Source organism: Exophiala aquamarina (genome assembly GCF_000709125.1).
Source record: "Exophiala aquamarina CBS 119918 chromosome Unknown aczIA-supercont1.4, whole genome shotgun sequence".
NCBI lineage: Eukaryota > Fungi > Ascomycota > Eurotiomycetes > Chaetothyriales > Herpotrichiellaceae > Exophiala > Exophiala aquamarina.
Window position 1 is genome coordinate 590,040 of NW_013550584.1, and position 14,077 is coordinate 604,116.

The 14,077-nt window shown below is 50.1% G+C and overlaps 4 protein-coding genes across 4 annotated transcripts; 2 read left to right on the plus strand and 2 right to left on the minus strand.

Moving 5' to 3' along the window:
* Positions 1-3,613: 3,613 nt before the first annotated feature.
* Positions 3,614-4,749, minus strand: A1O9_05331 (electron transfer flavoprotein alpha subunit; the record flags this gene model as incomplete). Its single annotated transcript, XM_013404550.1, has 2 exons — positions 3,614-4,191; positions 4,272-4,749. 2 exons carry the CDS (start codon positions 4,747-4,749, stop codon positions 3,614-3,616), a joined length of 1,056 nt encoding a protein of 351 aa, XP_013260004.1.
* Positions 4,750-5,590: 841 nt separating this feature from the next.
* On the minus strand, positions 5,591-7,081 carry A1O9_05332 (uncharacterized protein; the record flags this gene model as incomplete). The annotated part of the gene is made up of 1 exon (XM_013404551.1): positions 5,591-7,081. One exon carries the CDS (start codon positions 7,079-7,081, stop codon positions 5,591-5,593), a length of 1,491 nt encoding a protein of 496 aa, XP_013260005.1.
* Positions 7,082-8,291: 1,210 nt separating this feature from the next.
* Positions 8,292-9,515, plus strand: A1O9_05333 (uncharacterized protein; the record flags this gene model as incomplete). Its single annotated transcript, XM_013404552.1, has 2 exons — positions 8,292-8,372; positions 8,433-9,515. The coding sequence occupies 2 exons, from the start codon at positions 8,292-8,294 to the stop codon at positions 9,513-9,515; spliced, it is 1,164 nt and encodes a 387-aa protein (XP_013260006.1).
* Positions 9,516-10,108: 593 nt separating this feature from the next.
* Positions 10,109-13,905, plus strand: A1O9_05334 (uncharacterized protein; the record flags this gene model as incomplete). The annotated part of the gene is made up of 4 exons (XM_013404553.1): positions 10,109-10,127; positions 10,277-13,056; positions 13,105-13,425; positions 13,492-13,905. 4 exons carry the CDS (start codon positions 10,109-10,111, stop codon positions 13,903-13,905), a joined length of 3,534 nt encoding a protein of 1,177 aa, XP_013260007.1.
* Between the last annotated feature and the right edge of the window lie 172 nt (positions 13,906-14,077).

Genomic DNA, 14,077 nt, shown 5'->3' on the forward strand with positions numbered 1-14,077 from the left:
TGTCAACTTCTTCATATCTTCACCGACGCAAGTGGACACCGACATTGCTTCAACTCTCGCTTTGATCGACCCTGTCTAATGATCCATAGACTGCATTCAGAGGCCGGCAATACCCGACCTTCGACTTTGTTCCCAGTCTACCAACGACCATTGAATCACATTCAGGCTACTAAACTTATACCTAGAAATTCGCACTCAAGCTGTGTCCGGTTGAAGGGAAGAAAGGCAGCCGGATGCTGGCAACGGAAAAGAACAATGCGGAGTCCACTTTCGCCAATATTATTTTAGTCATGGGCGCCGTTGTCTATACTTGACCCCCTCTTCAACATATACGAAAATGGGCCTCTCTCTCTCTCTCTACGAACAAGGAAACCATCGCCTCAGAGCATTCATCAAGGTAGATTACAACACTCTAAGGTAAAATCAAACCTCAACGCCAGCGATGATATGAACAATCCTGTATGTCTCATCTCTTTCATCGAATCGTCTCCTCCTGCTATGCTCTGAAACAAGCATGCAATGATGCAATGAAACGAAACCTTTGCTTCGGCTTTGCGTTCCACGCATCAATATTATATTCCCTATCCTTGCCATGGGTCATCCAGAACAACCATAAGTCTATTTTGTGGCGAAGTAGGAATAGGTTGCTTCCCTGCGAATGGCCTTGCCCTGCTCAGACTCGCCAGGGCGGGGTGACTTTGGCTTCTTGTCGGACTTCTTCGGCAGCAATGCCTTCAGACTTGACATGGTGGACGTGCTTCGGATGGAGGCAACGTCGGTCTGGGTATTGTTCTTGTCGTTGTGTGGGGGCGACATGTTTCTTCCTTGTTCAGTTGTTCAAGGTCAAGGTCAACGTTATGGCCCAAGGGAAACGTTACGCTGAGGTATGTGACTGTTAATGAGGATGTGCTGACACCAGACGCCCGAGATATCGACGATATATATCCCGATGAGTGGGGATCGGTTCCTAAAGAGACTCGGTGGGTATAGATCCGGTCTGCACCGAGTGGTAAGACGATAGTGAGATGGGTTGGATATCAGATGGGCCGTGTTTCACGCCTTACTGTCCGAAGTAGGTATCGAGAGAACGAGGTTTGTGATTTTCGAGAGAGAAATGTAGGGCAAGATATACTGCTCAGTGCTCGGTTTTGTTTTCAATGCTCGATGAAATCATATACCTCGGGTTTATGCTTTCTTCCACAACGGGAATGGTGGCTCGGTCGTAACTGGATGGAGATGTAGGCACGCCCTTCAAAAGGATCCTCTGACGAATGACAGGCGATGATGTGCCTGGGTGCCTGTTTCTTAGATTCTAGCCTCGGGCTTCTTGTTGACCGATGACAAAGCTGATACATGAACTGGTGGTCTAGGATCCTGAGGTGAACGAAAAACAGCCTCAGGCAGATATATATTCATGCTTATATACTGTACCTCGTTCGCCTCGAAAGGGGAACTGTATGAGTATGACTCGAAACCTGCGCACCACAACTGTCAAGCTTTGCAGGGCGCGCCATCCTATTCGTTCAGAATGTGACTATACGCACGCCTGGTACGCGAAGGGCACAACTCCTGGACGGAGTCGCAGTGTGGTATAGTCGCTAGGGCACGGACCCGCCAGCCTTCTCCTAAGCCTTCCTAAAATGGGACCATGACTCAACAGCCTGGGCCAGGCCTGACTGGCAGCGCAGTCTCAGAGATCAGTACTAAGTACCGCTATGCAGGGCCCGCTACAAGTTCTTGCTCAGAGCCATTCATTCCCAGCATATTTCCGAGGTACATGAAACGGTCAGTGATGGATCGTATGTAGACCACCGTCCTTCTGGATGGAATTGGGATCGCTACCTATGTAGAGCTTCGCATTTCACTGCCTTCCACACCAATGCTAAAGCTTGTCGTCAATAATATTCGAGACCTCCCCGCTGATAACCCCGAAGCTTCGTCCCGCCCCACTGCACCTGACCTGAGCACAACCCCGTTTGGGAAATGCGAACGGCAGCCTCGATTCACCTGTCACATACGACGGGCCTTGGGCATTTGGCAAATGCAACATTCAACAATGATAGACCCTCAAATCTGAGAAACGGTTATGGAAACTCGTTGGATCTCGGTTACTGAGGACCTTCCTAGTGCGGAAATGCGCAGAGCAAAATACTTGGTGAACCGGCAACGGTAATTAGCTCAGGACGAGGGACTTATTAAAATGGAGTATAGTACGGGTGAAACCCAGGCAGCAATGCGGGTGGTATGCCACGTGGAGACGTGAAGCCGCAAGGGCATGTACGACAATAAGGCGCTCTACATGCTTCGAATATGTTGTCTTTCAATGCAGATCGACAAGTTCAATGGGAGTGTCAGTAGTTAGTCGCAGGCTTGTAGCCTACCTACACGCCCTATAACATACACGATTGGCTGCCGCGTACAACAAGTGGCAGCCTGAGGCGTAATTATGAAGTACCAACTCAACCTGGAGTTGGACACGGGTAATACATAGTCGGAAGCAATCCATGAGAATCGAACATAGACCCGTTGGGGAATAGTCTCGGCCTTTACGACTCGAGGGGTTTGCCTGTTGGCAGGGTCGTCCTCATATCACCTTGTAGTTTCTGATACGTGACCACGGGCTGGTGTCTAGGAACAATCTAGATGGCTTTGTCTTGACATCCGTATTCGGGTCGAGTGTTGGGTGAATTGTCCCAGTCAATTATGATTATTGGTGGCCAAATGCTGAGAGTTTTACTTGAGACTTCCCCGAGAAACTCCACCAGGAACATTCCATAGCCTCGTGGGGCTGAACTTTGCCATCATTATCATCAGATGACTCGGTCACTTACTTCAGGGATGCACAACTATGTGGTATTAAAGGCAGCAAAATCAGCCAGGTTCGGTAGCAAGCCGTACCATATCGCATGACTCTTAGATATGCACCCATGTGCAGCGGTGGCTGTGGGGTTGCATGGGTATTGGCCGTTGACTCATATTTTCAAAATTGCTTCCCGTCTGCATGGGTACATAACGCCTGTAGTACTTACCAAGTCGCTAGTCAGTTTTTGGATTATCGTACTGGGGAGACCGCATTGGACTTCAAGAATAGATCAGTCTGGTTCGTCGATGGCGTTATTGTTGCGACTCCGTGGCTGCCTAGGGACTTTAAGGGATGGCAAGGCAGGTCGAAGCGGATGTTAGGACATTATAGCTCCTCTGTCGATCAGCGGTTTCAGTATGGTGCATACCTATTCAGGTACGTAATGACTCGAATGCCTCAGGCTAGGCGGAAAGTCATGGTCGACCGGGCCTGAAAGGTGAGTCGTGCAGAGTCAATCGAGAACAGCCATTGCAAGACTTCTCGAACAATGCTCGACGCAACTGATCACACGCTCCCATAACCACCCAGCTAATGTCAGGGAAAGGCAAGACAAGCACGCAATGCAAGAATGCGAATGGTTCCACGCCGTCCAACCTTCGTACCATTTTTGCTATACCCAGTACTCTAGTTCACACCTGCAGGGTGAGGGCAGAAGAAATATTTTCGCTCCCAGTCCATATGTATATACATCACCCATGACTCGGGGAAAGTCGATTGCTAACAGTAAAAACAAGGTGAAATCCGTGCTTTTTACTGAGACTTCAACTTCTCAGTCAACTCAGGGACCTTCTCGAACAAATCGCCAACCAAGCCGACGTCAGCGACTTGGAAAATAGGGGCGTCGGGATCCTTATTAATCGCCGCGATGACCTTGCTGTCCTTCATGCCCGCAAGATGCTGAATGGCCCCTGAAATGCCGGCGGCGAGGTATAACTGCGGGGCAACATTCTTGCCTGTCTGGCCCACTTGTAGACTGTTATCGGCGAAGCCGCTGTCGACGGCGGCTCGAGATGCACCAATGGCGGCACCCAGGGCGTCTGCCAATGGTGGCATCAGCCGGTCGAATTCTTCCTTGGATTTCAAGCCCCGGCCTCCTGATACGACTTTCTTTGCAGATGCGAGTTCTGGGCGGTCGGATTTCGCCAGATTCTCCGATACCCATTCGGTGGGGGACTCGACTTTCGTGTCGATCCCGTCCTCGACTGAGGCGGAACCGCCATCCGTTTCGGCGGGTGCGAAGGATGTCTGTCGTACTGTAAGTAGCTTGATGGGATCTGTACTCTGTACAGTTAGGATGGCGTTGCCGGCGTAGATTGGTCGAACGAATGCTGGGATCCTTGTCAGCTTCTGGAGCTCGGCTTTGAAACAACCAGCACAAGGTATGCAGGACATGGAAAGAGACACTTACTGTCCTCGCTTTCAATTGACATGATGTCTGAAATCTGCTGAACATCTAACAGCGCAGCGACGCGGGGCAGCAAACCCTTGCCGAACGCTGAATGTGCCGCAATAACATGTGTGTATCCGCCCTTCTTGATATTCTCGACCAGCAGCGGAGCCCAGTTCTCAGGTAATCCGCGGTCGTAAGCCTCATTGTCCACGGCGATCACCTTTTCCAAACCCTTGACCTTCGCAATGTCCCCGGCAATAGATTTGGCTCCTTTCCCTGCGACGAAACCATGCACCGAGCCACCGAGTTTCTGACCGGCCGTGACGGCACCTAGGGAGCCGGAGTTGAGCTTTCCATCTCGTTGCTCGAGGATTGCAAGGGTGGAGAGTAGCCGTGCGAGAGAGATGGACTGGGATCTGGATAAGAGTGTGCTGTTCGCGGGACCTGGTTGGGTGCGCAGTGTGCGCAGAGCCGACTGCTTTGCTAGTGACAGCATGGTCATGCACACCCGTGGGAAAGGAAAGGAAAATGTAATGGAGAAGAGACGAGGACGTCGCAACTCGAACAGTTTAGAAAACGAGGACTCCGAGCAACTCGTAGTTTGAGTGTGGACGGATCGCCTTGATTTCTCCGGGCGGCGGGACAGAAGCCTCAGAGGGTCGAGTGCAAACGACCACCAGCTACAAGCGTACGGGCAAGCTCAACCTCGGAACAACGAAGCACATCTATTGGGCAACCTGCCCCGGGAATCGCTCGGTGCTCCTCGGGTTGTTGGCACCGATGTCGCTCGCTTTCCGCTGTTAAGCGCGCCACCACATCCCAATCCTATGTAACTACGAGTAGGTACAGCAGATAGTCGTTATGTATGATTTGACGCAAATTGATTTGCTCAGTGATGATGACAGTACCAACAAGTCTGGGTTGCAGGCCTAGAATTCTCCGACTCATTGGAGCATGGCTGTCTTGCATGCCCCTCCTCCTTTGCGAGCAAACGATCCTCCGTCCAGCTCTCTCTCGCCCACAAAGATAATCAATATCTCACTATCATTTTCAGGTTTCAAACACCGAAGGTGCTAACAGTACCTTCGCTATGCCATGCCATGCTATGCTTCGACGCTGAACGCTAGACACACAATCCTCCATACCCATCTGGAGTGACAAAAGTTGGAACAATCAATGGACGACAGGAAATACACAGTTGTTGGCAGCTCCCCTGACAACAAAGCTGCAGATGATGTTTAGCGGGCGACCTATTTTCCATTCTTGATCGAGAGCAGTTCTTTATTTTGGTTTGCGCCAGTAGTATTGCTGTATCATGTTAATAATTGCCAGGTTAATCAGAGAAAAGAACAAACCTTGTGCTGTTTCCGGCATGCCCTCAAACCTGGCTTTCGAAGGTCCATAACGACAGCCTCCTTTCTCTTGTCGTCTTCGTCAAGGTCAGGGAGATAGTAGAATTCACTCTCGAGAGGTTTGCCTGCTGCGTCTTTACCTTCTCTGCGGACTTCACCAATACAAGGGGTGGCAGATACAACTCTCCGAACATCACCCAGGGACAAGACCCCTGCTTCCTGTGGGAGATGGCTCAAGATAGTCGACAAGGGGGTGGATGAGAGTCTGGAAAATGCAAGTTGATTGATGATATGGCCTTGAATGTCAAAGTCAGTAGCAGTGATTGGGTTATTAGCAGGGGCTTGCTGTGGTTGTAACGGTTCGGTATGCGACGATCGTGAGCTTTTGATGGAATTAGCATGGCCGGGGTTGGGCGACTCTCCGGCAGTGAACGACGCCATTCGAGGTAGTAAGTTGGCACCGAATGGTCCGAAGGAGTGAATGATGGGATCATTCTCCTCGTCATTATCGGAGAAGTCTTCGGTAGAATCGGACAGTGTATGTTGGGAGATTGTAGAATTCTGGATATTTTGTGACGACGTTTGTGTCATTTGAGATACTTTGGTGAATTCAGATACTTCAGGGGCTTCCTGTGCTGGTTCAGGATCTTCGTATATCTCAACAGTCTCGATCTGGGTCCGACACGGCTGCAAGGGGGGGGAGGACGGCAACAATGCTTGCACAGCAGGTGAAGGTGATATTGGAGATGCAGGGTGTCGTCTAGATTGTAACGGACTCGGGCTTGGGGGTGTCGAATGACGCAGCATAACACGCTGTCGCTTGGAGGGAGACATTTCTTCCTCCTCGTCCGACGAGATGGCACCTAGCCGAGGTTTGGGTGGCCATTCCAGAACTACCCGACTGTCGTGCACATCCAGCATGATTTCGGCATCTCGGACGTCAGTTTGGAAGGTTTCACCCTTCTTCAACTCATAAACCTGGCCCTTGCAATGTATTTTGACACCATTCCAGCCCGTGCACGTTATCTCAACAAATTCTCGACCCAGACGTGACCCAGTCGACTTGTAGCATGCCTCAACATGCACCCGGGATATCAGTCGATTGGCAGACAGTTGGTAGTCGCAAGACGCACTGGATCTCCCCATACGCGTGGCTTTGCCGTCAGCATGGAGTTGGATGGATGGAAGAGAACCCAAAGGAGTACGTTCAGAAAGAGTGGATGAACTAGTCCGGAGAGTTGGTTTCGACTGGGCAACGCGTGAGGGTGACGAGGTTAGTATGGCTGTGGAAGATGTGGGCACTGGTGTGGGATACGTCGTGTGCTCGTCATAGGCATCTCTGTTCCTCTTCAAAGGCCTTGGGAGAGCTGGCGAGGAGGAGAACGGTTCAAATGCAGGAAGTAGAGATGTGGCAGGTCTCTTTGGAGCCGGGGCCCGGGAGGCTGTAGTCTCTGAGAGAGTGGTAGAGGAAGCCATAGTGGACTTGTCCTCAGCTATCTGAGAATGATAGCCGGGGATTGCTGTGATCCAGCGGGAAGCGCGTTTTGAGACGGGCAATTCTAGAGAACAAACTGCTGAGACTGCTGGGAGTTAATTCAGATATGACAGCAATCGACCAGATAGTTAGACATGCTCGAAGAGCCAAGTGGAGGACTGGTGAGGATGGTCAAGAAGAAGGTCGGTGGTGAGTGAAAGGTCGAGTGTGTGGGAAGCTTGGAGGTGATGGAGGAACCACACGCCGCACGCGAGAGAGAGAGGGCGCGCCAATGCTGCACGCGTTTTGAGCACCGACCCGCCCGACCAAATACTTAGTACTAATTAGCAGTTGCCAGTAACCCGTCCGTACGTCAAGGATAATTTCGCGATCGGACTGGCAATGACGGTGACCACACGAGTAATCAATTCCAGTCCATCAGCGCGGGCATTCGAGGATATGGGTTATTCACAGCTCAGAATTATATCGAAGTTGCCAGCCGAGGAAGAAGGGCTTCATACTGCTCAGGCGGACGGAAGCACGTGTGAATGAGAGGTACGAGCAGAATGGCGGTCACCAGAGGTGGCAGTCGACTTGTACTTATTACTTATTATCTACGAACAGTAGGTGGTGAAATGCGAGCTTATGCACGGTACAACATGGCCACTCCAAATCGGCTTGACTCTGCATCTGCCAAAACGAAGAGCCGTGGGTATTCTGATTGAAAAGCATGCATATGAGGAGATGCATCTGAGTGGAAGATGGGCCTTGATTGCTTGGAAAGTTGGAGATACAGTTACAGTGGCAGTACCGAGTGGGAGAGAAAAGATGTCATGGGGGCAGCTGTAGCAGTTAGTGGCAGTGGGCAGTGGCAATGGGCAGTGGGCATACCACCCAATGGCACCCACATCCCCCCATTACTCGTACACCCAACCCCAAAGCCAAAAGCTAAAAAGCCAGCCAAAGCCAAACACCGAATGCACTGCACGTAATTGCCTCCCAGGCCTGTTCCTTCCCATTTCGGAATTTTGCCTGTCTTTCTTTTTTAGCGTGCCTCTTTAGCGTGTCCCAGCCGTGGTTAAATCCGAAAGGCGGTGAGCTTCTTTTTTTTGCCAAACCATTCGCAGTCGAACTTGTTGAAATTTACTGCATCCCAGTTCGAGAGCAACAACAGCCTCACTGAAGACATTCCGCCTTCTTACAATCGCAACCATGGCTATCGCCGTCAAGCCCTCGTCCACAATTCCCAGAAAGCGACCAGCCGAAACCCCATATCAGCTAGATCCTGATCAAGTCGGTATCCCAATCTCCCAAGCCGTGGATTTTCGCTAACCGTTTTTCCATTGTGTATAGACCCTGAAAGCATCACAAGCTCTACTGCAGCATGTGAAAACTGAGACCAAGCGCTTACAAGAGGCATCTTCCAAGAAGAACCTGCTCGCCACCGGCGCCTCAGATTCAGACTCGGAGCAGGGTGATAGTCCCGACAGCGACAAGCCCATCTGGCTAACTCTCACCACCAAACAACACATCGTTGATGATCATCGCCTAAAACCAAGCAAAATTGCCGTCCCACATTCTCTTAACACCTCAACTAATTTGCGAATTTGTCTAATCACGGCGGAGCCTCAAAGAGCAGTCAAAAATCTGGTTGCTGATCCTACTTTCCCCGAACATCTCAAATCTCGAATCGCTCAGATTATTGGCCTGACTAAGCTCAAGGAAAGATACAAGACTTTCGAGACAAGAAGACAACTTGTGTCCGAACATGACATATTTCTTGCGGACGACCGCATCATCAATCGCCTGCCAGCTGTTCTAGGGAAAGTCTTTTACAAGGGCACATCGAAGCGTCCTGTACCCATCATTGTCGCACAATCAGATCGAAAACAAGTACGATCTCAACAAGATAAAAAGGCCAAGAAAGAGACCTCTGCCAACTTGAAGACTCCATTGGCACTCGCAAAAGAGATTGAGAAAGCGATTGACTGTGTACCAGTCAGCTTACGACCAGGCACCTCACTTGCTGTCCGTGCTGGTCTTGCCAGTTTTGAACCACACCAGCTTGTTGACAATATCTCTGCTGTTGTCACGAGCGTGATCGAAAAACATGTTGCGAAGGGCTGGCGCAATGTGAAGTCTATTCACATCAAAAGCAACCTCTCTATTGCTGTACCCCTCTGGTTGGCAGACGACTTATGGACCGAACCCGCCGATATTACTGCGATAGAGGCGGCAACAGAAGGAGATGATGAGCAGGGTCAGAAACGGAAGAGGAACCCGGCAACTACTAAGGGACCACAAGCAGGAGTTCGGAAGAAGACAAAGTTGGAGGAGACCAAAGAAGCCAGATCAGAAACAGACCGCGCCATGGGAACAGCAAGGAAAAGCAAACTAGCAGCTCAGAAGGCTAAAATTTTTGCAGAGCCTTTGTAACTAGAGTCATACTAGTACCGCTGTGACGGATGTCTTTCTCCACCGATCTAACGAGGTAGTGTACGTGCCTTTGCTGGCCAAAACCCATTATTAGACAACAGCAACGGTAATAAATCCACATGTAGGACAACTTACTCCAAACCGGTTCATACTCCTTCCAAAAGAAAAGGACACCCATCACATGCTGGCCACATACCTGTCAGGTACTTGTCACCTCAGGAGTATACTCGTAGTATCCATCTGTGCAATGAAGTTCAGCGTGGATAATGTCAGTGCGGGGCACGGATCTGTCGCTCGCCTAACCTCCTCTATCTGTGCCTTGTCCAACGCTAGCGGGATGCCTGTTGAGGGCAGGTACGAACATGTTATGCGTCTTGGCACCATCATCGGCGAGTTCATGCCGCTTGTTGAAAACGCGGGAGTGATGATTCCCGTACTTTGGTACTGCTTCTACAAGCTTTTTGATGATATGCCGATTGTCCTGCAGTGACATCTGCCGTCCAAATTAGACGCAGGTATATCTGCTCTTCCCATCTGCACATGATCTTCGACATGCGAGTGCAAGCAATCCCTCGTCAACATCGCGGCCCCCAATGGACCGCAAGCGCAAGAGTACGCCCACTCCCTGTTCTCCAACGCACCCAGGACTGACGAGTAGATACAGGAGAGCTACGTGACTTGAATCTGCGCGTCTGGACAGGCGCAAAGGGTATTGGAAGTCAATACCTTGCGCAAGCAAAATGAACTAATCAAGTGCACAGATGTCTACAATGTCGCAGATTCGCTCGATTCCTCCTTGAAGAAAAATACTGCTTTTATCAAACGCCTTCGCACTGGCCTTTCAGCTTCCGCCCAGGATACCTTTCTTACCGAGACTCGCACACTCTCCCTTCAGAAGTATCTCTCCGAAATCATTTCTGCCACTGCAGAAGGTCTTGGTAGGCTAAAGACTTCCAGCGAGATTGCCACTGCGGTCGAGGTTGTCAGTGCCCTACATCAAAGATTTGGACCTGCTGAGTTCACTCGACAGCTAGCCTGGCTACTTGGTAGAGGTCTGTCGCCCCCAGACAAAGCTCAGGTCAAACTCTGGACTGCTGAAGTACGCGAGCGAGAAGAGAAGGAACGCTTAGTTCGACAACGGGTTCTCCTTCGAGTAGTGAGCGAATTCTGGTTGTGTGGCATTTTGAGGAGTTTGGATGATGTTGACCGGCCAGATGACGCTTTGACACGCACTAAGGAAAGCCAGATTCAACCTGAGTCCAAGCCACGCCCAATACCAAATGGTCTGAAATCCGGCTCGCAGATCGACCACGAACCTTTTCCACTAGAAGTTCTGAAAGAATTGCTTGGGCACGACCCTGAGCACGTCAATCTGAGTCTGGCCGTCTTGTTTGTCAAGAATTTCTCTTGGGACATTCTAGGATTGAAACCACCCTCTGATGACAGCAGAAAAGTTCCTGACAGCGAGAGCGCAGCCGCAGACCCAGCCAAATCCGGAACCGACTCCGATCCACTACCAGAGGAGGATGCACCCATTATCCCACAACCGATTCGAGAACGCTTTGTCAATGTTTTTGAACGCTACCTAGGAAGTGTGAAGAATCATGTCGTGCGAGACCAAAAATCGCTGAACAACCAGAGTCGACGAAATGCCGAAGCTTACGTCAAGAGCGGTGAAATATTTGAGGATAGACAAGCCAATTTCGAGAAGCAATCCAAGGCGCAAGAGAAGCTGGTCGCAAATGCCCAGGTATTATGTGATGTCCTCGGTCAAGAGATGCCTGAATTGGACGAAAAGGATGGTCCAGAATCAGCTGCCACCGGTACAGTTGGTATGATCAAGACTGGTGACTACCTCAAAGGCCAACGTGATGGCGCTGGCATCTGGGAGGACGAGGAAGAACGGAGGTTCTATGAAAACTTGGTCGATCTCAAAGGCCGCGTTCCTGGGATCCTTCTGGATGATGCGAAGAAGACCAAAAATGACTCGGAGGAGCGAAGCGAAGCTACAATGTCTTCAACTGAAATTGCACCGACCAAGCCGATCTCCGAGGCTGATGATCAATCTACCGCCATCGCAAACAAGACTGTGGGAGCTCAAGTCGACGCCATTCTCTTACGCCTACCTGATTTGCAGACAAAAGAAATGGTCGATCAGGTTGCGCTCGACTTCTGTTTCCTAAACTCTAAAGCTTCAAGAAACCGTCTAATCAAAGCCATCCAGGACGTCCCAAAAGGACGGACAGATTTGCTTCCCTTGTACGCCCGGTTAACAGCCACGCTCGGTCAATACATGCCGGATGTCGTCCAGGGATTGATCGCGCATCTTAATGAGGAGTTTCGGAGCTTGCAGCGACGGAAGACCAAGGACTTTCTTGGACAGATACGAATGTCCAACATTCGCTATCTGGCAGAACTCACAAAATTTGGCATTGTCCCTGAGCACGTGATCTTCCATTGTTTCAAGGTCAGCTTGGACGACTTCTCGAGGATGAATATTGAAATTATCGCTCATTTGCTGGAAAACTGCGGTCGATACCTTCTGCGGAACCCAGACGCGTCAGCACGCATGGTATCTTTCCTCGAGACACTCAACCGAAAGAAGTCCGCCCACCATCTTGGCACTCAGGAGCGCATGCTCATCGAGAACGCCATGTACTACGTCGATCCACCCCAGCGAGCTGCAATTCAACAAAAAGAACGTACGCCCATGGAGCTATTTGTTCGCCAGTTAGTCTATATGGACATGACGAAGAGAAACTATATGAAAGTCCTCAAGACGATTCGAAAGCTACACTGGGAAGAAACAGAGGTCGTTCAAATCTTGGAGAAAATCTTCAGCAAACCTGGTAAGGTAAAATTTAGCAACATTCACCTGCTAGCAGTACTGCTCCAAGCACTCTTCAGGTATCATCAAAACTTTGCGATCACCGTTATCGACAACGTCCTGGAGAACATCACTCTTGGATTGGAACAGAACGATTTCAAATTTAATCAGCGTAGAGTGGCTGAGGTCAAGTATCTGGGCGAGTTGTACAACTATAAGATGGTCGACTCGACAGTGATATTTGATACCCTATATCGACTTGTGACTTTTGGACATGAGGGCGGAACACCACAACCCGACGCGTACACACAGTTCGATCCCCCAGACGATTTCTTCCGGATTCGACTAGTGTGTACGATCCTGGATACATGCGGAATTTGCTTTGATCGAGGCAGTTCACGGAAAAAGCTTGACTTTTTCCTAACGTTCTTCCAGTACTACATGCTCACCAAGGATACTTTGCCCATGGAGATCGACTTTATGGCACAGGACACCTTCGGTCTGGTTAGACCAAACTGGAAACTCGTGACTGACCTACCGGAGGCAGCCAAGCTTTTCGCGGAGGCAGTCAGTGCCAATTACAAATCTCAAGGCGCTGAGAAAACTTCTGAGCAGGTAGAAGAAAATGAGGAGTCTGGCTCTGATGACGGTGACGGAGATGGAGATGCAGATCTTGATCCCGTGATAGTTCAGTCTTCAGACGAGGAAGGCGAGGTGAGCACTCAACTAGCCATAACATGACTTCTTATTGACCCTGTCTAGCTCGAAGGAGGGGAAGAAACTGCGGAAGAAAGAGAAGACGTTGATTCAGACGAAGATGAACGAATTGTTGTTCTTCGCCAGGCAGAGGAATTGGATCCTGAAGCCGAAGCAGACTTCGAGCGAGCGTTTGAAAAAATGATGGCTGAAAGTTTAGACTCCCGCAAATTTGAGCGTCGGGCGCAATTTGACGTCCCGCTTCCGATTCGCAAAATTCAGCGGATGCCCGTTGAATCGACAGAGGAGGAACCTAGTGTCATGCCGGAGCCCGAGGCCAACACAATGGCTTTCTCCTTGATGACCAAGAAAGGAAACCGTCAGCAGGTGAGTTCATCCTTGCAAATCAAATATTAACTTGGTGTCAGCTGCAGGCCACTAATACTCATGTAGACGAGGACAATCGAACTGCCCTCAGATTCAAGCTTTGCCCTTTCGATGAAATCGCAACAGGCTGCAGAACGGGAGGAACAACAGCGGATCAAGAATCTAGTCTTGAATTATGATCTTCGCGAAGATGAGCAACACGATGGTACACCCGATGGATTTCTTTGTGGCCCTATTGTTCAACCCCCTCTGGAGAATAACCCCAATACTAAAGGACTCAAACTAGGACCTGACCATTATAATCCTTCTCTCAGCCGAGCAGAGAAGTCCGGCCGGCATGCCCCTCGTGCACGGAGACTCAACCTTAGTGATGTTGATTGGTATGATCCCCAAACGTCTTCCCCGACCTTGGCAACGAGAAGCAAGGAGAACCATGGAAAAGGGTTCCCTGTATCGAAGTCTAAAAAGAAGCCAGGCTGATGGGCCAATTTGGTTTTACTAGGACATGAATATTCAGTTTCACCAGGCGCATTATGTCGAATTGAATATTCCAAAGCCTCTACGGAGCCAGCATGCAGTATTGCTCGACCCGGTCTCGCAAAGCAGAATCCTTCGGGAGAAAAAACTTTCGGTCAAGGTGTTCTCAAGTGAC